Source organism: Lepidochelys kempii, chromosome 3 (assembly GCF_965140265.1).
Source record: "Lepidochelys kempii isolate rLepKem1 chromosome 3, rLepKem1.hap2, whole genome shotgun sequence".
Classification (NCBI taxonomy): domain Eukaryota; kingdom Metazoa; phylum Chordata; order Testudines; family Cheloniidae; genus Lepidochelys; species Lepidochelys kempii.
In genome coordinates, this window is record NC_133258.1 from 196576227 (window position 1) to 196603465 (window position 27239).

The 27239-nt window shown below is 44.8% G+C and overlaps 1 protein-coding gene across 1 annotated transcript in view; it reads right to left on the minus strand.

Moving 5' to 3' along the window:
* The window catches only part of COMMD1 (copper metabolism domain containing 1), a 120371-nt gene extending 93738 nt beyond the window's left edge, over positions 1 to 26633 (minus strand). The window contains exon 1 of the mRNA XM_073339550.1: positions 26359 to 26633. Coding sequence (XP_073195651.1) covers positions 26359 to 26544 — 186 coding nt within the window. The 5' untranslated portion in view covers positions 26545 to 26633. The remainder of the gene's footprint in view (positions 1 to 26358) is intronic.
* Positions 26634 to 27239: the final 606 nt, after the last annotated feature.

A 27239-nucleotide genomic window follows, 5' to 3' on the forward strand; every position in this document is an offset into this window, starting at 1 on the left:
ATACAGTTATTACAACAATCTGTAACTCACTAGCCCCCTTTTTTGTCCTATGACTGCAGAGGTATTAATGAGCCACTTCATTTTATATGGTGTTGTGGAATGTGTGTTAACTACTGATGCTGAACAATCTGTTCCATTTTGTATTTTACTGCTGAGGGCATTATGCACCAAAAAGATTAAACTTCTGTGCCAAAAAATTAAAAAGTCTCACACAATATTTTAAAATTCTGCAAATTTTATTTGTCAAATAACTGTGGAGGCTCCAGCATGGCACTGGGGAGCACAGGCCACTTGCTGCAGTGAGGTGGGAGATCACCGTGCAGCTCCCCCCAGGGACACGGATTCAGCAGTGAGACTAAACTCAGCCCTGACACAGCACACCCTGACACAGCACAAGGACTAGGCCTGCCCCAGAAACTCCCAAGGGCCCTGTCTCTCTGTGTGGGCAGGCATGCTCAGCAAGGCAGGATCCAAGTGTGGAGGGGCTTAATCTGGGGGGATCCAGGTATGAGTTGAGAGGGTTCTGTGTGGGGCAATCTGGGTGGGAGCAGCTCAGTGGAGGATCTGGGTGCAGGGGGTATCTGGATACAAAGGGGCTTGTTGGTGGGTTCTGGGTGCAATGGTAATGGGACTCTGTAGGAGGGGTCCAGGTGAAGGTGGTTGGGACTCAGCGGTGGGGGGGTCTGAGTGTAGGCGGCGATAGAGCTTGGCAGGGGGGTCTGGGTGTGGAGGGCTCAGTGGGGTGGGGATGCAGGTGTAGCTGATTGGGGCGCAGTTGGGTGGGGATCCGGGTGCACATGGCTCATGGGGTGGCCCAGGTACAGAGGGAGTGAGGATCATAAGGTGGGGGTTCTGAGTGCAGGGGGCGGAGGCTAGACAGGAGGGTCTTGGTATGAGGGGGTCTGGATGCACAGGGGTTGGGCAGATGTGGGAGCACCTCCCTGTACAGGAATCCCTCTCTCTGCAGCTGACAAGCAATGGGTGCAGGAAGTGGGAAGGGGGAGTTTGCAGAGCTTCCTGCAGCTGGAAGAGAAATTGGGAGGGTGGGTCTGACCTGGCCCCGGATGCCATGCAGGGGAAGAAATCCCATCCTCCCCAACCCAGCCGGTACCAGCAGCTGAACTCGGCACAGGTTAGAAGCCACCAGCCAGATCTTCCCCAGCCCCACCTCCTGCCCCACAGTGATTCACCTCTCTGCCAGCTGCCCTGGGCACCCGAAATATACTGCTGGGGAGGGTCGCATGACCGTTTTTGAGGCTTCCCGTTGCTTCCCCATCAGAAAGTCATTTTTCTGCGGGGAAGCAAAGAAATCTGCAGAGGACATAAATTCTGTGCCTCTGTAGTGGCGCAGAATTACCCCAAGTGTAATAGTATTTAGATTGACATTCTGAGTACCTCTCTCAGACCTGAAGAGCTCTGTGTAGCTCGAAAGCTTATTTCTTTCACCAATAGAAATTGGTCAAATAAAAGATATTACCTTGTCTCTCTAAGGGCAGGTCTACACTACAGGGGAAATTCGATCGAAGCTACATGATTTGAGTTACATTAGTAGTGTAACTCAAGTTGACATAGCTTAGATCTACTTACCGCAGGGTCCACACTACACTATGATGACGGGAGACACTCTTCTGTTGACTCCCCTTACTCTTCTCGTTCCGGTGGAGTACCAGAGTTGATGGGAGAGCAATCTGCGGTCGATTTAGCGGGTCTTCACTAGACCTGCTAATTCGACCCCCAGTGGATCGATCGCTGCAGAGTTGATCCACTGGTAAGTGGAGACAAGCCCTAACATGCACCTTGTCTACAGAAGTGTTTCAGAAGAATTCAGTTTGAGAGCACCTTCCAGAAAAACCACTACGTTTTCTGATGACTGGATAAGTAACAGTCAATGCCAAGACAGTTTTGAGACTATTTTATAAATGGGTACTGCACAGATTTTGTTTTAGATTTAGCTCTTGCTTAGTAATTCAAAGTACTGTACAGGTGATTCTTTTAAAAAAAACAGGAACAAAATACAAATAATTCTATTTATAAAATAGACATTGTACAAAATTCAAAGCACATAAAAAGTTAAAACATTGATAACTACCCTTGAAATAAAAATGTACAAAACAGAGAAGTGAAAAATGTCCATTGTATGTGACACCACTCTGGAAAGAGAAAGGAAATGCATTTACAATTCTCAGAAGAGACTTAAGTAAAAATGTCTGTTGCCTAGTTGCCTTTTACAAAGATATTACTTTTATATTTGTCTTTATTCAAGGAACATGTTTTATAATCTTGACACCAGAGTTTATGGAGATGAGAGAAACAACCGCCCACCAAAATGAGGTAGGAATCTTTTTGGCAGAGACCCACAAACATCTTCACAAGACTAAAAATTCTAACCTTATTTGGAAAATGTAGAATTTCAGTCAAACTATATTTATACTATAACTGTTCTTAAAAAAAGCAACAGTTCATAGAGCTGGTTAAAAGAGGTGTATGAAAACCAAGATCATCTTTATAAGGAGACAGAGTTGTGAAAAACACCCCCCCCAAAAAATCAACCCATTATAATTCTAAAAGAAAATGTCAGACCACTTCAGGCAGGGAAATTTTATTTTGAAGCTCACCCCGCTTTGTATGTTCCTGGTTTCTTTCAGTAAGGCTTATTTTTATTTAAGTGGAGTTACAGGTAAGTATTGTGAACTGGTAAGTGCAGAGATTGCTGAGGTGTAGCCAGTAGAACAAACATACTCCAAGGTCATCCTCATTTTTAATGTTGAGAGGTGCAGCCCTAGCATGTTAAGATGAAAAACTAGGCGAGTGAGTGGCTAGGCTGAGCAGCTGCTACAGGACTACTATACTGTCAAATTACTGCTTAGCAAAACAAGTGCTCTGCTTCATAATGGATAAAGTAAACTGGATTATACCTTTGGTTACTAAAGCTACACAGGATCTTGTGCACTTTAAAAAAAGACAATGGGCAAATCCTGCTCACCTTATTCAAGCAGTCCTACTTAAATCAGTGGGTGGAAAGGCATGTGTAAATGTCCCTTAATGGAGTTAAAAAATTACTCGATATGAAGTAATGATGCAGTATCAACTATACTAATGACGCTTCAACTGTTCAGTTAATAAACTTGGATCAGAAACAGATTCCACCTTGGACAGAACTACATTACAAAACCAGCAAAAATAATATTAATAAATAATTCAAATCAAATGCATACAATCTCCCCTGTCAATTATTTAGGTTTCACTTGCTATGCTGGAGACAGCAAACAAGCCTACTAGTTATCCAATCATCCATAGTCTTTCAGAAAAAACAGGGTAGACAATATCTACATTTCAAGGGTACAAAAATCTCCATCCTTTCAGCCCTTCTTTATACATTACATCGAAGCAAAAAAGGGGTTAAACCCCATTCTCCCCCCCCCCCCCTTTTTCAGGTTACATTTAAAGTTAAAAAAAAATCTAAGGGAGTGATATTCCCAGAGATTACTGTGACAGGTCTGGTTGAGAGCCCTCTCTTGGCCACTCACAAGACTGCTATGGGGGAGATGCAGCTACTGAATCCCCAGCATCAGAGGGGTAGCCATGTTAGTCTGGATCTGTAAAAGCGGCAGAGAGTCCTGTGGCACCCTATAGACTAACAGACACATTGGAGCATGAGCTTTCGTGGGTGAATACCCACTTCGTTGGATGCATGTAGTGGAAATTTCCAGAGGCAGGTATAAATATGCAAGCAAGAATCAGGCTAGGGATAACGAGGTTAGTTCAATCAGGGTTCTAAAGTTTCACCCCATGTTATATACAGAAGTTCTTTGGGGGCAACCCAGGTTTCCTTGTAAGGGAGAAGCCTTTGATATGGAAGGAGTGCCTCAACAGGGCCATTTTCACATTCACTCAGCTCTGTACCAATGATATCCTTTTATTCAGAGCTTGTTATACTGTTCAGCTTGCAAAAACAAAATTAGTTCTTTTGCCAATACTTGCTATTAAAAGATAGTTACAGACACCTTCAGCCTGGATGCACTTGGATCTGCAGAAGTTGCCATCTTGTTGACCTTACGAGACTGGATTTGATAGGAGACCTGATTTTGCTATTTACTCTATTATCAATACCCTGGAGGTCAGCCTGGAGCCTTTAAAAAAATCATATGGACAGAAACTTACAGTTAACAGTATTGAATGGACTATGATCTATTTTTGGCCTCATTAAATGACTCTCTAGACTCTGTCTCAAACTTATACAACAGAAAATATAACTCCGATTTCACTGGTCTCCAATCAGAATGAATAAAATTAGAATAAAGGACAACAATTCCTGCTGTTTCTATCCAGCAAAAGCAGACATGGCCTTTTACACGTGCTGTGGAAATGCTACATGGCTCATAATTTTGGGAGGTAGCATGACCAGGGATTTCCCTCAAGCTTCAAATTGTGGTCCTATAAACAGAGAGCCCTGCAAATCTGCGGATATTCGCTTTTTATCTGCGGATTGAATGCAGATAAAATTTCGTATCCATGCAGGGCTCTACCTATTCATTCCACAGCTGTTCACACTGGGAAATTCCACCATCTCTGGATCTCATGTGCCTTCCTGGTAACTTAAAAAAATCCCCACCATATTTTAGGCCTCAACTTCCCCACCTATAGAGAATTTATGAGCTTTGCAATTTGGCAGCCCCAGAAAGTGTGGCATATAAAAGACTTGAGAGAAGAACATTTTCAAAACTTATGGTCTTCATTGACATGTATAATCAATACACCATTGTTCAGCTGTAAGCCTCTTGATCTAACTTCCACTTTAGATGCTCTCCATTCACAGAACACCCTGTGGCCAGTCTTCTCTACTTCCTTTTCCCCACTCCCTCTCTGACATTGTTTTTCTTGTTTCTGATGACCTGCATCTGGTCTTCTTTAGATTGATCGTACATTTATCTACAATCTAATAAAAAATTTTAATAGAATAGTAGGGGTGCTATTGTACTGTTCTAGACAAATTACAGTTTGGGTAACAATATTTCCCATTCCCTTGCATTTCCAAGTGCATAGATACTCACTTCCTACCCTAAACTTTTGTGTAGTGTTTCTGTTAACTAGCTGTTGCAACCCAGCAACAGGTAAAGTGACTCATTACAAGCACTGAGCCATCGGAATGAAATGTTTACTGCTATATAAAGTACGTGGTTAGAGAGAAAACGTCTCCTTTACATACAGGACACATTTCTACAATTTACAACCTACTTATTTACTTTACTTGTAACTGCAGAGTGGGTTCATTTTGCCGTCCCACCTAGGATTTCTACTGTTTGAGTCTACTAATAAAATTGGATTTTAAACATACAAAGGAAGCCAGTGTGTTCCATATTAAAATCTCTTGGGGCTGGGTGTCTTGAAACCAATTTGCTTCTGAGTTATCCAGTATAATTACAGAATGTTAAGATCATTATCTGAATTACTCAGTTCAAAAAATAAGACACTACTTTGTTACATTTATACAATTCCATATCATAACCTGGACATCCCTCTGAAGAGGGCCGATGAGTACATAAATGTGCTTTTCGGACAGTTAATGTAATTTTTAAAGTATACACAAAGAGAAAAGGAGTACTTGTGGCACCTTAGAGACTAACCAATTTATCTGAGCATGAGCTTTCGTGAGCTACAGCTCACTTCATCGGATGCATCCACGGTATGCATCCGATGAAGTGAGCTGTAGCTCACGAAAGCTCATGCTCAAATAAATTGGTTAGTCTCTAAGGTGCCAAAAGTACTCCTTTTCTTTTTGCGAATACAGACTAACACGGCTGTTACTCTGAAACCTGTCATTAAAGTATACAGTTTTTCCTTTTCAAAATACTAGTGATGATGTTATTTGCGTTCCTGAGAATCCTCTCCTCCACTTTCCTATTTTTTTCTTTGAGCCCCCTTCTCTGCAGTGACTTCAAAGCAGTCAGTGCTGCAGCTGGAATCACCCATCTGGAGTAATTGTAGAGCAGCATGTGGCTGACCATCCTAGCCCAGGAGCACAGAGCCAGCTGTAAGTATCATGGAATCCCATGCAAAGTAGTGTACAGAACCCCATGTAGGTTCCTTCCCGAGACATTTTCCTCCACTTCCACAACTCCTTCTGTCAGCACAAAGCCATCTTTGAGCAACAATGCTCCCCAATCACTAGGCTGCATATGATTTCAAACCAAATCACATTTATCTTAAGAGGAACTCAGTACCCAGACACAAAAGGGTGGTTCATAGACAGCAGAAGCTGAAGAAGCCTGGAGGGGAGGAGAGTCATCCAGTCAGTGGTGCCTTCCCAAAACACAGGGTGCTCCGAAGCATGAGGGAAGGGCAAATAACTGACAGAAACCACACAATCTAGAAGATTTCAAATGCCGAATTATTACTGTTTTATCATTCAGTTTCAATCTAAAGGAGGATTAGCCTGTAGAACAAGATTCTAGAACTAGCTATCCAGCCGATATCTTTCCCTTGGAATCTGGCAGCCCCCACCAGGAAAATCGCCATCTAGAAAGTACATGAATTACTAGGCTTTGTTTCTTTTCAGTTTGCTGAAGGATCACAATACATTTGGGAGGCAGCCCCTCTTCAAACAGGAAACCATAGTGCCTCTATTCCTCACAACCTATTGCCAGTAGAAACTCTGAAGAGTAGTTTTAAGGCTCTGAGCCCACAGAAATTAGTGATTTCCTATGGTAGTCTCTCTGCTCTTGTCCTCTGTTGTTAGAACTATCTCCTTGCAAGAGAATCAGTAGACTCCTAACCACAGCTCTCAGTTAAGTGGCAAAAGTAATACTTCGACACTCCCCTCTCTGAACAAACAGCAGCAGCTTCATAGGGAAGGGCTCGAGATCAGTCCCCAGAAGCAGCAAAAAGAAAAGGAGTACTTGTGGCAAGACACTCTTTAAAGAGCCAGCACATCATAATAGAACAAATCACCCTTTACAAGCATCTGAAGTGTGGCACAGCTCCTCCAGAGCTACTTCTGTATTGGCGCAGTTTTAATCATTAGTGGCTTCGTGTTTTCCCCCACGTGCCCTTAGATCGCATTTCAATGAAAACGTTTCTTATTTAACAGATGCTGTCAAAGGATAGGGAGAAAAATAATCACTAGAAGTAGCAGGGCATGTCACAATATAGGAATGGCCTCAAGACAGCAGTTACATAAACTGTGTATGCTATTGGCACAATATTGCCAAAATACCAATGGCACTACCAGCCTCTTGACCTATGAACACTGAAATTAAACAATCAGACAAAGTCCTGCACTGAAACAGGCACGCTTTTCAATACTTCTGAAAAGATATAAACAAGAAAAGGGACAAATATATTTAACAGGAGTTAAATGTACAAGGATGTTGGATGCATCTAATAAATAAAAGGCTCTTTCTTAAGTTATCACATATAATTTGTATACAAGTCTGATTAGTATTTTACCAGTGAAATACCAGAATATTTATAACAATGTTAACATATACTCAGCATTTTTGGAAATGAATATTAATAAGTCAAAAAGAAAAGGAGGACTTGTGGCACCTTAGAGACTAACCAATTTATTTGAGCATGAGCTTTCGTGAGCTACAGCTCACTTCATTGGATGCATACCGTGGAAACTGCAGAAGACATTATATACACACAGAGACCATGAAACAATACCCCCTCCCACCCCACTGTCCTGCTGGTAATAGCTTATCTAAAGTGATCATCAAGCCATTTCCAGCACAAATCCAGGTTCTCTCACCCTCCGCCCCCCCCCCCACACAAACTCACTCTCCTGCTGGTAATAGCTTATCCAAAGTGACCACTCTCCCTACAATGTGCATGATAATCAAGGTGGGCCATTTCTAGCACAAATCCAGGTTTTCTCACCCCCCACCCCCATACACACACAAACACAAGTACTCCTTTTCTTTTTGCGAATACAGACTAACACGGCTGTTACTCTGAAACCTGTCATTAATAAGTCAAATACAAACCCAAATATTTGGAATCTTCAGGCTGAATGAAATATTTTTATTGTCAAGCGGCCAAAGTATACGAAGTTTGGTCTGAAGCAGAACAGACAGTGACAAGAATAGTTGAAGAGTGTTTATTGTTTCCAACACAATCATCAAGGAATCATCTGAGGCAAAATTGGTATTCTACTACCATCTGCAGGAAGAGAATGGAACTGTTTCCAATACAAAATATTCCACAGCAAATCATATACTGGTAATTACCGAAAATGTCTATACTTCCATTGTGATATGCAGTGTTTATGTAGCCATGTCAGTCCCAGGATATTACAGAGACAAGGTGGATGACATAATATCTTTTAACGGACCAACTTCTATTGGTGAGAAAGACAAGCTTTCGAGCTACCCAGAGCTATTTTTCCCCCCTATGACTACAGTGGTATTAACAGGCCACTTCACCTTGGGTGGTCCCCTAGAACAGTGGTTTTCAAACTGTGGGTCACGACCTGCTACTGGGTCGCGGAAAGTAAGGCACTGGGTCGTGGCAGCTCTGGTCAGCACCACTGACCAGGCTGTTAAAAGTCCATCGGTGGTGTTGCCTGGCTAAGGCAGGTTAGTCCCTATCTGTTCTGACAGTGCGCTGCGCCCCGGAAGTGGCCAACAGCAGGTCTGGCTTCACGGCCGGGGGAACACGGGGCTCTCTGCGCTGCCCCCGCCCCAAGCTCTGGCTTCACACTCCCATTGGCTGATTCCCGGCCAATGGGAGCTGGTGGTGCCTGCGGACGAGAGCCGCGGGGAGCCGCTTGCACACCTCCGCCTAGGAGCCGGACTTGCTGCTGGCTGCCTCTGAGGCACAGCATGGTCCATGGTGCCAGGACAGGCAGGAAGCCTGCCTTAGCATCCCCGCTGCACCGCTTACTGGGAGCCGCCCGAGGGAAGCCCATGCCCCAATCCCTTGGCCCAGCCCTGAGCCCCCCCCAACCTGAAGCCCCTTCCTGCACCCCAAAACCCTCATACTCGGCTCCAGCCCAGAGCCTGCCCTTCTGCCCAGAGCCCTGACCCCCTCCCACACCCAAATCCCCTTCCCCAACCCCACCCCACCCCAAACCCAGAGCCCCTTCTGCACCCCAAACTCCTCATCCCCAACCCCACCCCAGAGCCTGCCCCCGTCCAGAGCCCTGTCCCCCTCCCACACCCAAATCCCCTTCCCCAGCCCCACCCCAAACCCAGAGCCCCTCCTGCACCCCAAATTCCTCATCCCCAACCCCACCCCAGAGCCTGCACCCCCCAGCTCAGAGCCCTGACCCCCTCCCGCACCCCAACCCCTCATCCTCAGCTCCGTTGGGTCACGGGCATCAACAATTCTCTTCAGCTGGGTTGCCAGAAATTGTTTTTGAAAACCACTGCCTTAGAATATGTACTAACTGCTTATGCTAAACTTTACCTTTTTGCCCTCATATTTAGCTGTGACTCTGAGGTTATTTCTACTACAGCTGTCATAATTTTAAGTTGCTCAGGGGTGTGAATAAACCAGCCCCCTAAGAGATATAAATTATGCAGGCATAAGTGCTAGTGTGTACAGAGCTATCTTGGCGGGAAAGCTTCTCCCACCAACATAGGTTCTGCCGCTCGTGCGGGTGGGTTTTTTATGCCGCCGGGAGAGCTCTCTCCCGCCACCATAGAGAGTCTTCACCACAAACGCTGCAGAAGTAACTTATACCCACACATACATACATATATACACACACAGAGTATAAGTTTTAAACAATTTAATACTGTACACAGCAATGATGATTGTGAAGCTTGGGAGTCAGAGGGTGGGATATTTCCCAGGGAATGCCTTGCTGTTAAATGATGAACTAGCACTCGGCTGAGCTCTCAAGGGTTAACACATTGTTGTTAATGTAGCCTCACACTCTCCAAGGCAGCAGAAATGGAGGGAGGAGAAACAATGGAAGCATGGCAGTGGCTGTGAACATTCCCTGCGGAAACTGAACATGATGATGAACCCACACTATCCCACTGGAGTGCACCGCTCCCTCCACTTTCCAAAGTGCCGGGTGGCGCGTGTATGTATGAGAGTGAGAGAGAGAGAGAGAGAGAGAGATGCGCATTGCCCCTTTAAGTACACTGACCCCACTCTAAGTACATTGCCTTTTTAAGTAGATCAGCAAGTTGAGACAGCAGCTGCTGACAGCAAGCTCCCTCCATCCTGAGCCCTGTTGTGTTCCCTACCTCCTGCTCTGTGGAGATGGGGTACAGGAGCAGGGGGAGAGGGACACCCTGATATCAGCACCCCTCCTCCCTCTCACAGCAAGCAGGAGGCTCCCAAGGCAGAGGGCAGGAGCAGCACATGGCAGTGGGGGGAGGGGCAGCTGAACTGCTTGGCAATTGGTAGCCTGCTGGGCAGCTGCCATACAGGGAACTTAAGGGAGCTGATGGGGGGCTGCCGGCCCACCCTGGTTCCAAGCCCCCACCAGCTCGCTCCAACGGACCGCTCTTCCTGCAAGCAGTGGACAAAGCAGGCAGCTGCCAAACAACATTATAAAGGAGCATTGCACAACTTTAAATGAGCCATGTTCTCTAATAGATCAGCGACGTCACAACAAAACAAAGTTAACCAGGACGACGTTAAGTGAGTGAGCTGTAGCTCACGAAAGCTTATGCTCAAATAAATTGGTTAGTCTCTAAGGTGCCACAAGTACTCCTTTTCTTTTTGCGAATACAGGCTAACACGGCTGTTACTCTGAAACGAGTTACTGTATAACACTTATCACAAGATTGGTGAGCAGTGCAGAATCCATGCTTTCAGGCAGAGATGGGAGGCATGCAGTTTACAGGGGCTGTTGAAAAACATCAAAAAACGTAGTTGGAAGCCCATGGAATGATGGGACAGAAAGAACTGCAGCATGGGATGGTGGGTCCACACCCATCATGCACAAGTTGCACCGCTCTCTCTCGATGCTCGAGCACCAACTATGGATGCCCTCAGCTGACACAAGGAGCGTTGTGTGAGCATGCACGATCGATACAATTATAGTGGCCATCAGCATAACCTGCGTTGACATAATGCTGTAGTGTATACATACTCTGAGGGCTTGTCTTCGTGTACAGTGATACAGCTGCACCAGCAAAGACATTACTACGCTGACGGGATAGCACTGTCTACACACAGGGTTAAGTATAACTACATCACTCAGGAGTGTGGATTTTTTACACCCCTGAGCGACGTAATTATATTAATGTAGACCTGGCTCAAGTACCTTTCCCAGACCTAAGGAAGAGCTCTGTGTAGCTTGAAAGCTTGTCTCTCTCACCAACAGAAGTTGGTCCAATAAAAGATATTACCTCACCTGCCTTGTCTCGCTATACTTTCATTGAATAATATTTTTGTACTAGGATCCCAACTTCAAAATGTTTTCTCTTTAGGAAACAGAAGTGCTTGGAAGTTACAATGGCCACATTAGAGCTCCTACAAACTGTTTGATCATCATTTTATTTGCCCATGTTCCTAAACTTTTCTGTAACCTTATGGTTTTGAAGGCTATGAAGAACTCAGCCATGAGGAGATGAAAGACGCTAAAAGGAAATTTATACCCCAAATTAAAAAACACAGTAAAAGAACTAAAAAAGAGCCACCATGGCTTAACAACCATAGAAGCAGTGAGAGATAAAAAGGCATCTTTTAAAAAGTAGAAGTCAAATCCTAGTGAGGTAAATAGAAAGGAGCATAAACACTGCCAAATTAACGTAAAATTGTAATAAGAAAAGCCAAAAAGGAGTTTGAAGAACGGCTAGCCAAAAACTCAAAAGGTAATAAAATGTTTTTTAAGTACATCAAAAGCAGGAAGCCTGCTAAACAACCAGTGGGGCCCCTGGACGATTGAGATACAAAAGGAGCACTTAAAGACAATAAAGTCATCGCAGAGAAACTAAATGAATTCTTTGCTTCAGTCTTCATGGCTGAGGATGTTCGGGAGATTCCCAAACCTGAGCAGTCTTTTGTATGTGACAAATCTGAGGAATTATCACAGATTGAAGTATCACTAGAGGTGGTTTTGGAATTAACTGAGAAACTTAACAGTAACAAGTCACCGGGACCAGATGGCATTCACCCAAAAGTTCTGAAAGAACTCAAATGTGAAATTGTGGAACTATTAACTATGGTTTGTAACCTGTCCTTTAAATCAGCTACTGTACCCAATGACTGGAATATAGCTAATGTAACGCCAATATTTAAGAAGGGCTCTACAGGTGATCCTGGCAATTACAGACTGGTAAGTCTAACATCAGTACCAGGCAAGTTAGTTGAAACAATAGTAAAGAATAAAATTGTCAGGCACATAGAAGAGCATAAATTTTTGGGCAAAAGTCAACATGGTTTCTGTAAAGGGAGATCATGTCTTACTAATCTATTAAAGTTCTTTGAGGGGGTCAACAAACATGTGGACAAGGGGGATCCAGTGGACATAGTGTACTTAGATTTCCAGAAAACCTTTGACAAGGTCCCTCACCAATGGCTCTTACGTAAATTAAGTTGTCATGGGATAAGCGGGAAGATCCCTTCATGGATTGAGAACTGGTTAAAAGGCAGGGAACAAATGGTAGGAATAAATGGTAAATTTTCAGAATGGAGAGGAGTAACTATTGGTGTTGCCCAAGGGTCAGTCCTAGGACCAATCCTATTCAACTTATTCATAAATGATCTGGAGAAAGGGGTAAACAGTGAGGTGGCAAAGTTTGCAGATGATACTAAACTGCTCAAGATAGTTAAGACCAAAGCAGACTGTGAAGAACTTCAAAAAGATCTCACAAAACTAAGTGATTGGGCAACAAAATGGCAAATTAAATTTAATGTGAATAAATGTAAAGTAATGCACACTGGAAAAAATAACCCCAACTATACATAGAATATGATGGGGGCTAATTTAGCTACAACTAATCAGGAGAAAGATCTTGGAGTCATCGTGGATAGTTCTCTGAAGACATCCACGCAGTGTGCAGCGGCAGTGAAAAAAGCAAACGGGATGTTATGAATAATTTTAAAAGGGATAGAGAATAAGATGGAGAATATCTTATTGCCCTTATATAAATTCATGGTATGCCCACACCTTGAATACAGCATACAGATGTGGTCCCCTCATCTCAAAAAATATATACTGGCATTAGAAAAGGTTCAGAGCAGGGCAACTAAAATGATTAGGGGTTTGGAACGGGTCCCATATGAGAAGAGATTAAAGAGGCTAGGACTTTTCAGCTTGGAAAAGAGGAGACTAAGGGGGGATATGACAGAGGTATAGAAAATCATGAGTGGTGTGGAGAAAGTGAATAAGGAAAAGTTATTTTCTTGTTCCCATAATATAAGAACTAGGGGCCACCAAATGAAATTAATGAGTATTTAAAACGAATAAAAGGAAGTTCTTCTTCACTCAGCGCACAGTCAACCTGTGGAACCCCTTGCCTGAGGAGGTTGTGAAGGCTAGGACTATAACAGGGTTTAAAAGAGAACTGGATAAATTCATGAAGGGTAAGTCCATTAATGGCTATTAGCCAGGATGGGTAAGGAATGGTGTCCCTAGCCTCTGGTTGTCAGAGGGTGGAGATGGAGAGCAGGAGAGAGATCACTAGATCATTACCTGTTAAGTTCACTGCCTCTGGGGCACCTGGCATTGGCCACTGTCGTAGACAGGATACTGGGCTGGATGGACCTTTGGTCTGACCCAATATAGCCGTTCTTATGAAATGGAGAGAAATCCAAAAACAGATTTCTTCAGTGCATGCAGTCCAATAACACTGGCCTCCTTGCCAGTGAGCGCTACTTTCTGACAAAACCAAATTGGCTGAAAAAATATTTGTATAATCTCACAAGAATCTAATACCCTACAGGAGAATTTTGAGGTTCTGGAACCAAAGGTCAGATCATTTACCCCTTAACTAATTGCCCTCTATGGAAAAAACTGAGATCAGGGAAAAAACACAAACAAGTGGAGAAGAGTGTTCCAGAAACAAAACAGTGGCTGATTCTGTGTCTCAGAAGAAACATTAATAATCATGAATCAGAGGAATGAAAACTCTTACCGGCTGGCACAGCCCAGCTTTACAAGATATCATTTGAATATGTCAGCTGGATGAAAGTAAAAGTCACAGCTCAAGAAGACCTACAGCCAAAGGAAGGACCTTATTAAACAGTATGCAAAGTGGTGTTATGGCATACTATGGAGAGGGAATCAAAAGCAGAATAAAGAGCAACAATACTGCTCCTCTACCAGACATCACACTAGAATCTGTTTGCAAGAGCAGTAGAAGGACTCTTCTAGCTGTTTTCTCCAGATCTCAAGGTAATTTAATAGAAAAATGTCAATTGTGTTAAATCTCAATTGTGTTATTCAATGGGGATATGACCATAAAAATTCTTTCTCCTGCAAAACTTTGGGTAAACTTCAATAACAACATGCGTTTGGAGACGCAGAACCTGAAACACAGCTATCGGCCACACACAAAAACAATACATAAAAGAATTCTAAGAAACTTAACTAGAAAGGACTCCAAAGTTTGGTTTATGGCTGTTACAAAGTTGTTTTATCAAGGATTATGGTTTAATTCTTTGTAATATTTGTTGAACAAAGTGCTTCCACCTTGCTATCATTATCCCTAATGGAGCAGCAAAATTATGCAATACCATATTCAGGACATGTTATTACTAAAATATCCGGACATGGACTAATGCCTCCCCTTTCTTTCACCTTTACTTCCCACAAATGGTATGTGGACAGGAAAAGAAACTATAATAAGAAGTGGATTGTTAATGCCCCCGCACAGGATACTTTATACACAGAGGGACAATACTTTATGCAGAACTTTGGTGAAAGAAAACATTTAAATGCTTATATCTGCAATAGATCTGATATAGAGTTTTGGGTTTCATATTTAATTGCTTCCAATAAAACCAATATTTTTAAAGTATACCACAGTTTCCACATGTGGGGAGCAGAGGGGTACAAGAATGCCTTTCTTCTCATTTATGTTGATTGCAAACACATCCAAATAGTATGTCTAGTTTTTTTGATTGTTTCATTTTTTATTTTTTTTTAAGGAATAAGTACAAACTTAGGCCAGGTTTACACTCTAAATTTACACTGATATAACTATGTAGCTATGGGGTATGAAAAATCCACACCCCTGAGCAACGCAGTTATACCAACTTAACCCCCAGTGTAAACAGTGCTGTGTCAACAGGAGAGCTTCTCCCATCAACACAGCTACCCACCTCTTGTGGAGGTGGATTAACTACACCCAACAGGAGAAGCTCTCCCGTCGGCATAGTAGTGTAGCATTCATGCAGGGTTCATGCACTTGGCAACATTCAGGGCACACCTGGAGTGTTGTGTAGCAGGAGTGCACAGACGGCTCCTCTCAAGGGCATGAACCTTGGAATCTCGCCCAGATGACATGAACCGTGAGAAGCCTCCCAGGACTGGGCTCAAGGCCCAAGAGCAAGGAATGTGGTAGATAGATATTGGTAAATAAGAATATTAAACAAAGCCAGTGTATTCCTTTTATCTGTTGGAGTATGTAATGCGCGGGGGGAGAGAAAGAATAAAAGAGAGGGTGGAAAGCTGACAGGAGACCAGCCCGTTGGCAGACCAGCCTGCTTGCTTGCTTAAAGCCTTGTTCTGTCTTGTATTTGAACCGCAACATAGTAGCATATTTACTGAAGCACTATAGTGGTGCAGCTGCACCAGTACCGCTGCAGTGTTGTAAGTGAAGACCTGCCCTGAGAGTGATGTGGGTAACCAAATCTCATGCTTCACAGCATCAGGTGGCTGGACTGCATATGGGTATCGGAGAGAAATTACGCACAAAGTGCACAGCATTGACCAGTTGACTAAGTGCATTATGCAATAAGGAAGCATGGACTTTGCCTTGTTCTGAAGCCTCAGATACTTTTCACTGCCAGAGAAAGGCCAGTGCTCTTAGATGAACAAGTAGTCTGATCAACTATGGCAATTCCTATGTTCCTTTCCATCCCCTGTAATGCACCAATAGAAGGGAAAAAAAGCCAACAGAAGGGAAAAAAAGAAAAGAATCAGGGAGAAATGCCTAGCATTGCTGTAAACATCACAATTATGGGGAAGATTTTCTGAAGTTAATGGAAAATCAAGATATGGCAGACCTACATCTGGGAACAGATTTGACAACTGCTAAGGAGGTGATATGACGGATCTTCAGGTGGAGCCAGTCATCCACTCTGCTCTTGAAGTACCCAATATCCAATAAGGGAAAGGAAACCCTCATTAGCTTTAACCCCAACTGTTCACACCATTTCCCTCAGATGGTTGCCATGGCCATCATCTTCAGATTAAGACCTATGAACCTGCTAAGAGAGCTCAAAAGGAGGAAGCATAGATATAACTATTATGTTGCTCTTTTTAAAAGAAATGTTAAGGAAAGCTAAGATAGTGCTATTCTTTCCAGTACCAGCTTTTTCATCCCAGTAACAGGGCTTAGGAGTGCCTTAAAAGGTATGTCTACACTGCAAATAAAAACCTGTAGTTGGCCCATGAGGCTTGGGCCATAGCCCGAGCTCTGCAACCCTCGCAAGGTCCTAGAGCCCGGGCTCCAGCCCGAGTGTCTAAACTGCAATTAAAAAACCCCCCAGCCCAAGCCCAAGCCCAAGCCACTGGCATGGGCCAGCCGGGGGTTTTTAACTGCAGCATAGACAGACCCACACTGACCAAGTAACCTCTCCAGAAAGTTAAGGAGCAGCCTTCACAGGCTCCTGAATTAGTCTCATCCCTAGTAAATTAGTTCCCACGACAGACTATACATGTTTTCTCAATGGTCTGCCAGACCTAAGTGCCTTGAAACATTTTCTTGTTCAGTTATACTCAGCAACCTAGGGCTTCTGGCCAGTGTAGTTTTGCACCTGACAATATATTACCATTGAAGTAAACTGATACCAAGCAAGGGCAAAATCCAAACCATTTAACCTGTTACAAAGGAGAGGGAGAGCATCTGGCAATGGAGCATGCAGAGCTGGCCAGACATATCACAGAGATCCCTGTTTTAGGAGAGGAGCTTGGGACCCTAAAGTCCACACTTATCACCTCTTTTTCGCATGTCACTCCACATTTTACTCCACCCCAAATGCACATGCAGCCGAGAGAATCACAATCTCAAATTAACTATCAGACTCTAACCTACTTTCACCCTGCTATAAGCAAATACAGAGCAGCAGCACAGCATAAACATGATGGGGAGAAAAGACAGGGACAACAAGGGGCGTGGAAGAGAGGCAGAAGGGGAAGTAAAAATAAAGGAGGGGGAAGATGCTTCCAATCTGGACCAATATTCCAGCTGGAAAATAACCCCTCTCCCCACTATGTGTTGTTATCTTCCCAACCCACATACCTCAACAGTGTGACAATTATAGGTGAAGAGCAATGGTTAAAAAAAAAAATCTAAATTTTCTGGAAGCTAAGTAGAACCCACTCGTACCATTTTGAACATAATAGTGTCACATATCACAAATTAAGAGTCAATCTGAATCAGTAATTCAAGTCTTCCAGATACTTCTTGGTGCTGCTGGAAGCCGTGTTCAAGATTCAGCTAATGACACCCTACCTACCGTGTGAGTCAATACGGCGCCAATGCCCCAACATGATTTTATAAGCACTGCGTGGTGGGGTTGCCTTAAAAACCAATGAGGATCTGAACTCATGTAGTCATTAAAGAAAATATGTGACTTGCCATAAGAAAAGCGTTGTTAACCCTAGTACCCTGGCCAAATTCCAACTCCAGCAATTACATTCTGCCAACCTAAATCCCCCTTGCTGTTTCAATTGGATATGACATTTTTCTTCCCTTCCAGCCCTGAACTGCAATACAGTATTTTGCGCTGTTGAATAGCTGCCACATTTCAGTGGTGGTGAACATTATCTACAGAGCTACATACACATACATGGAGTAGATGAAGCACTTTACAAACTTAGGGATCTTTGGGGAATTATGATGCTATATACATTTAAAATACTACATTTCATCTTTTTTTGCACTGACTTCCAGCTTTTTCTCTCCCCCCCCCACCCATGGAACTCAGATTAAAAAGTGGAAGTATAAAAAGTCACAAAAAGGGAAGAGAGAGAGAGAAAAGAAAAAAAAAGAGGAGACATGAAAAAGGGGTCCAATGAAAGACTGAAAACAAGATTTAAAGGACCAGACACAAGAAAAGAATCTCAGAGCAAGTCTACACTACGGTGTTAAATTGACCGAAGTTAAGCAATTCCAGCTAGGTGAATAATGTAACTGGAGTCAATGTAGCTTACGTTGACTTATTGCGGTGTCTAAACCACGCTGGGTCAATTGAAGACTTACCTTACGCTTCTCGTTCTGGTGGAGTACCGGAGTCGACAGGAGAGCAACCTGTGGTTGACTTAGCGGGTCTTCACTACCCTGAAGGCTGGACTATGCTACCTCTTAAGTCAATGTAACTTACGTCACTCAGGAGTGTAACTTACGTCACTCAGGAGTGTCACCCCCTTGCGTGACATAAGTTACATCGACTTAAGTACTGTCCACAACAGACTATGCACGTCTTCAGCAGACGCGGTGCAGCTAGACCGATGTAGCCCGGTAGTGTAGACCTGCCCTCATACCCAGTACACTGGACACACCCAGAACCAGAGACACAGAATCAAAGAAAAACAAATCGAGAATTGAACAAGAACCATCAGTCAAAATTTAGGCAATTAAAAACTCCTGATTGCAGCAGAAAGTGATGTCTGAAACAAAAATACAGAATGGGAAGAATTAATGTGACAACAATAAGCCACATTTACAGTTTGCATGGAAAGGAAGAGAGGGGAACACATCTAACCAGGTCATCCCAAAAATTACTCTCTGCCACAAAAACACAAAAACTAGAATATTTCCTTAGTAAAATTATGTAACATAAATAGTGTTTATATCTGCAAAGAGCTTTACAAAATTATAGCCTAGTGCTGCAAACACTATCAGGCATCATGAGTAGTGGGAAATTAATAAGGTTTGTACATGTGAGAAAAGACCTAAAGGGACTGGTCCTTAATCCTCAAAGGTCATGTGAGGGAAGTAATATCACCATTTTACATAAAGCGAAACTAAGTTAGAAAGGTCAAGTGACTTGCCACAGGCCACCGAGGAAATCAGTAGCTGGAATAAGAACTCAAGACCTTTTGGTTCTTAGTTCCATACCCAGACCATGACTCTCAGTTGAAAGTGTTATTTAAATGTGAACACAACTCCTTAGTTTACTGACAAAAACAAAATTCGCTATGATTTGCATTGCAGGGCCAATATAGCCCTGGAAGAACAGGCAGACTTCGCAGCTGGTGATTTCACTCATTAGGATATGGGTGGGATGGATTTGAAGCAACAGCCCATATTTAAGATACTCAGTTGAGTGTACCCATATTCAGACACCAAGTTATTGTTTTCACTAGTAAACTGACAATATTTCATTTCAGAAGTAACTGATAGCAAAATATGGAACAAAAAGATTATGCCTTTTATAGCATCTTTTTGTACAATGCCTACTTTCAACCTTGTGATTTCAATCAGAAACAAAAAAAATTATAGAAAGACGTTTATATTTATTCTTCCCCGCTAGTTTTTGATCTTTCAGAAGTCACATATAGCAGTCCCAAATACTCCACAAGAGCCACAATTACTAATCAGAAAGACAATAATTTGAACAACAAGCAATGTTGAAGAATAGTTTAGTCAATTTGAATAACAGAAGTAGTATCTAATAAAAAAGTGACACATTGTGATGGTACAAATATAGGGTACAACGCATTTATTTTGTATTTATAAAAAATAAAAATAAAAAATGTGTTTTAGGGGAAAAAGTACAATAGAAATATTCACTGTACAACACTGTTTACAGTATGCAAGCCAACTAATGTTTTTAAATACATTTGGATACAAGTATCCCCCAAAGCCATTAGTAGTAATAATAAAAATCGCTAAAAAATATTATTTGAGAAATCTAACACTTTCCCCACTAGGTGGCAGCAATGATTTAGCTATCTGATTTAGCCAAATGAAGACAGAACCAATGGGCTGCCTATTGGATACCTCTTAATTACAGTCTTAAGCAAAGCATCACTGTCCAATGCACTCCGCTAATAACTATAACTTCCTAGTAGGATCTAGACCTAGCAGGACCTAGAGATTAAAAAACACATTCCTAAGAAAGGTTTCAGAGTAACAGCCGTGTTAGTCTGTATTCGCAAAAAGAAAAGGAGTACTTGTGGCACCTTAGAGACTAACCAATTTATTAGAGCATAAGCTTTCGTGAGCTACAGCTCACTTCCTCAGATGCATATTGTGGAAACTGCAGCAGGCTTTATATATACAGAGAGAATATGAAACAATACCTCCTCCCACCCCACTGTCCTGCTGGTAATAGCTTATCTAAAGTGATCATCAGGTGGGCCATTTCCAGCACAAATCCAGGTTTTCTCACCCTCCACCCCCCCCACACAAATTCACTCTCCTGCTGGTGATAGCCCATCCAAAGTGACAACTCTTTACACAATGTGCATGACAATCAAGTTGAGCTATTTCCTGCACAAATCCAGGTTTTCTCACATCCCCCCCACCCCCATACACACACAAACTCACTCTCCTGCTGGTAATAGCTCATCCAAACTGACCACTCTTCAAGTTTAAATCCAAGTTCAACCAGAACATCTGGGGGGGGGGGGGTAGGAAAAAACAAGAGGAAACAGGCTACCTTGCATAATGACTTAGCCACTCCCAGTCTCTATTTAAGCCTAAATTAATAGTATCCAATTTGCAAATGAATTCCAATTCAGCAGTTTCTCGCTGGAGTCTGGATTTGAAGTTTTTTTGTTTTAAGATAGCGACCTTCATGTCTGTGATTGCATGACCAGAGAGATTGAAGTGTTCTCCGACTGGTTTATGAATGTTATAATTCTTGACATCTGATTTGTGTCCATTTATTCGTTTACGTAGAGACTGTCCAGTTTGACCAATGTATATGGCAGAGGGGCATTGCTGGCACAGGATGGCATATATCACATTGGTGGATGTGCAGGTGAACGAGCCTCTGATAGTGTGGCTGATGTTATTAGGCCCTGTGATGGTGTCCCCTGAATAGATATGTGGGCACAATTGGCAACGGGCTTTGTTGCAAGGATAAGTTCCTGGGTTAGTGGTTCTGTTGTGTGGTATGTGGTTGTAGTGTCCAGGAAGTGGATCTCTTGTGTGGACTGGACCAGGCTGAGATTGGTGGTGGGATGGAAATTGTTGAAATCATGGTGGAATTCCTCAAGGGCTTCTTTTCCATGGGTCCAGATGATGAAGATGTCATCAATATAGCGCAAGTAGAGTAGGGGCTTTAGGGGACGAGAGCTGAGGAAGCGTTGTTCTAAATCAGCCATAAAAATGTTGGCATACTGTGGGGCCATGCGGGTACCCATAGCAGTGCCGCTGGACACTACAGTGCTAATAAACAATGGTCACATAAACACCACCCTATACCGGAAACCTACTGACTGCTATTCCTACCTGCATGCCTCCAGCTTTCACCCTGACCACACCACACGATCCATCGTCTACAGCCAAGCTCTGCGATACAACCGCATTTGCTCCAACCCCTCAGACAGAGACAAACACCTACAAGATCTATATCAAGCTTTCTTACAACTACAATACCCACCTGCAGAAGTAAAGAAACAGATTGATAGAGCCAGAAGAGTTCCCAGAAGTTACCTACTACAGGACAGGCCTAACAAAGAAAATAACAGAACGCCACTAGCCATCACCTTCAGCCCCCAATTAAAACCCCTCCAACGCATTATTAAGGATCTACTACCTATCCTAAAGGACGACCCAACACTCTCACAAATCTTAGGAGACAGGCCAGTCCTTGCCTACAGACAGCCCCGCAACCTGAAGCAAATACTCACCAACAACCACATACCACACAACAGAACCACTAACCCAGGAACTTATCCTTGCAACAAAGCCCATTGCCAATTGTGCCCACATATCTATTCAGGGGACACCATCACAGGGCCTAATAACATCAGCCACACTATCAGAGGCTCGTTCACCTGCACATCCACCAATGTGATATATGCCATCCTGTGCCAGCAATGCCCCTCTGCCATATACATTGGTCAAACTGGACAGTCTCTACGTAAACGAATAAATGGACACAAATCAGATGTCAAGAATTATAACATTCATAAACCAGTCGGAGAACACTTCAATCTCTCTGGTCACGCAATCACAGACATGAAGGTCGCTATCTTAAAACAAAAAAACTTCAAATCCAGACTCCAGCGAGAAACTGCTGAATTGGAATTCATTTGCAAATTGGATACTATTAATTTAGGCTTAAATAGAGACTGGGAGTGGCTAAGTCATTATGCAAGGTAGCCTGTTTCCTCTTGTTTTTTCCTACCACCCCCCCCCAGATGTTCTGGTTTAACTTGGATTTAAACTTGAAGAGTGGTCAGTTTGGATGAGCTATTACCAGCAGGAGAGTGAGTTTGTGTGTGTATGGGGGTGGGGGGGATGTGAGAAAACCTGGATTTGTGCAGGAAATAGCTCAACTTGATTGTCATGCACATTGTGTAAAGAGTTGTCACTTTGGATGGGCTATCACCAGCAGGAGAGTGAATTTGTGTGGGAGGGTGGAGGGTGAGAAAACCTGGATTTGTGCTAGAAATGGCCCACCTGATGATCACTTTAGATAAGCTATTACCAGCAGGACAGTGGGGTGGGAGGAGGTATTGTTTCATATTCTCTCTGTATATATAAAGCCTGCTGCAGTTTCCACGATATGCATCTGAGGAAGTGAGCTGTAGCTCACGAAAGCTTATGCTCTAATAAATTGGTTAGTCTCTAAGGTGCCACAAGTACTCCTTTTCTTATTCCTAAGAAACATTTCTACTTCCAGTGCCAGATGAAGGCTTTCCTCCTCTACTAGGGATACATGATGAAAATCTGTTTGTCGGGTTAATAAAATATTTTATTTCCTACTCAGTTTCTACTGGGAATGAGTTATTCACAGTAGGCATGCTTATTACAATAATTATTCAAAAAAATCAAGGAGTACCTACTAGTTACTCTTCATTTTTTTTAAATGATACAAAAGAAAATGTTTACAGAAACTGCACTTAGTCCAATACATTTCATATATTAATAATTTTAAAAATAGTCTATTATTTTATATGTGTTATTACTATCTGCATCACAGTAGTGCCTAAAGTCTCCAAATGAGATCAGTGCCCCATTGCACTAGGCACTGTACAAACACATAGTAGAAGCCAGTCTCTGCCCTGAAAAGAGCTTACGCTCTAAATAAATGAGATAGATATAGGGTGAGAGGGGAAACAGAAGGACAAACAGGTGCTGTTTGATTTTGGGCAAGTAACTTCAATTTAGATGAGCTGGAAATAGAACTCCAATCTCCTAAGTCACATTCCAGTTTCCTACCTGCTGAACTACGCTGACAGATGTAACTCATTTCTGTATAGTGAGATGTACTGTGACTTCAGGTAGTAATCTGATATTTTTATAAAGGTTGATCAGTTCCATTTTCCCTACCTGCAGCACAGAGACATTGTGTCAATAGGGTACCAGGGTAAAAATGCCCTCTGCCAACTTTTCCTGTTCCTTTGACGTGCGTAAAGACACTCTCAGCTGCAACCAACTCCAACCTGCTCTATTAAATGTTGCAGTAATACCACAGAGCAGAGAGTATTCTGACAACTCTTCTGCTTTGCAAAAGGTATGTTCACCGTTATTTGTTTGACTGAGTGACTGGCTAGATACACAGATTTAGGCAATATGGTCACTCATATAATGGATAGTTAAATCCAGTGTAAGAAATATTGTCCTGGGGAGAACCAGATTTTTCAGAAACTGGAAAGGCAATAGAGCCTTTAACTTCTAAATCACACCTTCACATCCAAGTGAAACACCTAACCCTACGATTGCATCTGCGCTGATAGGCCCTCCTACCTACATGGAGATGACTGCAGGAACATGGCCGTAGACTGGTAACACCTAACATTCACTCCAGGTGATACCAGTTTTCATGTTTAGGTAAAATGGTTTGGTGGCCTCAGTGCACAGTCCAACGGACAGCTGTTCACATTACAAAACCACCACCACAGCTGACACCAATTGGTTATTCTGCTGGCATTCTACAACTGAGACACCAAAGAACAAATCAGTTTAGAAACTGAACTACCCTCTAACCCCTTGAAATGGTCCCTCCACGTCACGGCTGAGAAACATTAGTGGGACACCACAGGGGAAGCTTTTGCTACTACTGTGTGTTATGTCTATGACCCTGCCAAATTCACAGCTGTTAAAAAACGCATCATGGACCGTGAAATCTGATCTCCCCCTGAAATCTGGCTATTGAAGGGGCCTCCCACCATGTACCGGGCTCCAGCTGCTAGTCCCAGAAGGACTTCCTCTTTCCCTGCAGGGTGGTACACCCTTACTTCTGTAAAAAGAAAAGGAGTACTTGTGGTGTTGCCTTCAAAGCTAGGCTCTGCAGGCAGCAAAGCCATGGAGCTTCCTGCTGTGAGGGGAGTTTCCCGGAGAGGGGTCTGACCTGCCCCCTGGAGTGGCCCGTGCAGGGGAAGAGAAAGTCCTGTCCTTCCCCAGCTAAGCCGGGACTAACAGCTGGAGCACAGTGCAGGGTCTGGGGCACCCCCAACCCTGCTCCTCCCAGCTCCAGGCCCAGCACTCATAGGTTAAAGGAGCCTTGGGCTGGCTCGGGGGAGTTGGATCATGGCACCTCCCTGACCATGAGGCCCTAGGTGGTGACCCACCCATAAGACTGGCTTGCACCCCCCCAAAGTGATGATCTCCACAATACCCTGCGACCCTCACTTCTGCGCTGCTGTGGGCGGCGACACTGGCTTCAGAGCTGGGCACCTGGACAGCAGCTGCTGCTCCGTGGTCGCCCAACTCTGAAGACAGTGCCCCTGCCAGCAGCCGCACAGAAGTAAGGGTGGCAACCCCACTGCCCACCACAACCCGTTGTTGTGTCACAACCCCCCACAGTTACAACACTATGAAATTTCACATGTAAACATCTGAAACCATGAAATTGACTATTTAAAAAATCCTATTACCATGAAATTGACCAAAATGGACCAAGCATTTGGTAGGGCTCTAATTATGTCTAGTCAAACCAGCCTCAACGAGTAGTAACATTTAAAAGAAAATGTAGCCTGCTTCCATCTTCGACACCCTAATTGCTGCACGCCATGCCAGCCATGTCCCATGATTTTACTCACCAACTTGTCCCAAATCTCGGCTGCAACTCCCATGAGCGGTTGCCACTGCAACATGGGGGAAGAACAGACTTACAGGAGCAGGGGATTTTTTCTTTTAAGCGAATGGGCGGGCAGGCAGGCACCCACCCACCCAGCCCCCCTGCCCCTCTCTGAGGGCTGTCCCTGGGCCGAGGTTTCAGGGACCATCCCAAAGGCCGTGGGGCAACCCCAGCACCAAACTCTGCTTGGTCCCACGGATGCTCACGGCCTCGTTCACTGCGCAGCTCGGTTTATTTAACCCGTGAGCCCCTCCTGTCATGCCTGTAAATGGCGACATCAACTGTCCGTCGGTCCGTCCCGACCCCTCTCCACTGGCCCCCCAGCCCAGCTTGTCCGTCTGTCCCTCGCGCCCCCCCTTTCCCCAGCCCAGCTTGTCCGTCTGTCCCTCGCGCCCCCCCTTTCCCCAGCCCAGCTTGTCCGTCTGTCCCTCGCGCCCCCCCTTCCCCCCAGCCCAACTTGTCCGTCTGTCCCTCGCGCCCCCCCTTCCCCCCAGCCCAGCTTGTCCGTCTGTCCCTCGCGCCCCCCCTTTCCCCAGCCCAGCTTGTCCGTCTGTCCCTCGCGCCCCCCCTTTCCCCAGCCCAGCTTGTCCGTCTGTCCCTCGCGCCCCCCCTTTCCCCAGCCCAGCTTGTCCGTCTGTCCCTCGCGCCCCCCCTTCCCCCCAGCCCAGCTTGTCCGTCTGTCCCTCGCGCCCCCCCTTTCCCCAGCCCAGCTTGTCCGTCTGTCCTTCGCGCCCCCCCTTTCCCCAGCCCAGCTTGTCCGTCTGTCCCTCGCGCCCCCCCTTCCCCCCAGCCCAGCTTGTCCGTCTGTCCCTCGCGCCCCCGCCCAGCTTGTCCGTCTGTCCCTCGCGCCCCCCCTTTCCCCAGCCCAGCTTGTCCGTCTGTCCTTCGCGCCCCCCCTTCCCCCCAGCCCAGCTTGTCCGTCTGTCCCTCGCGCCCCCCCTTCCCCCCAGCCCAGCTTGTCCGTCTGTCCCTCGCGCCCCCGCCCAGCTTGTCCGTCTGTCCGGCCGCGGGCGCTGCTACCTTGAGGACGCCGCTCATCTTGGCCAGCAGGGCCCGGAACTCGTGCGGCGCCGCCTCGGGGTAGAGCTGGCCCCGCAGCAGCTCCTCGGTGACGCCCGCGTGGCCGTAGTACGCGGCCTGCGCGATGCCGCTCAGCAGCCCGCTCAGCGGCCTGGAGCCCGCGGGCTGGGGCTGCTCCGCCGCCATGCCGGACCGGGGGAGCGAGCGAGCGAGCGCCGGCACGGCAAGTGACGGGGGCCGGGCGGGGACAAACCCAGAGAGGGACGGAGCCCGCCGCGCTCTCCACAGCGCCCTCGTCTGGTGCCTCTGCACGCGGCTCTTCCCCGTGGAGCCCGCCTGGCCCTTCCCTGCTCCCGCGGAGAGGCCGCCAGAGCGCTCCGCCCCCGCCTCAAGGGGACAGGCCTGAGCCAGCCCCGGAGCCCCCCGTGCCAGCCAGCAGCCCCCAGCCTCCCCGCCCATCCCCTCTCCCAGCGCCAGGCTCAGCAAACACTGGACAAAGTCTTCTTACCTTCTGCCCCCTTCACTTCTAGCTCTGCAGGGACAAGTGGAAGGTCCCTTCTCCCGGGATGTTTTTGTTGGTCTATACTTTGACAGAAGGGCTGATCCTTTTAGGCCACGCTACCGTCTGGAGCAGTGGTTCCCCAACTTTCACAACCTGTGAACCCCTGTCACTAAAATGTCTAGTCTTGTGAGCCCCCCTCCTAAATATGAATATTTCCAGGGATTTCCTCCTTTACCTGAGTCTAAATTATAAAAGCAGTGATCCTGGAAATATAAAATTTGTTTTTATGACGTGCTTATTACACACTATATTATTCTTACTATTAATCATTACAGTATTTTTATTACGTTATGAAAATGGCAACACTCTTCCAAGATCT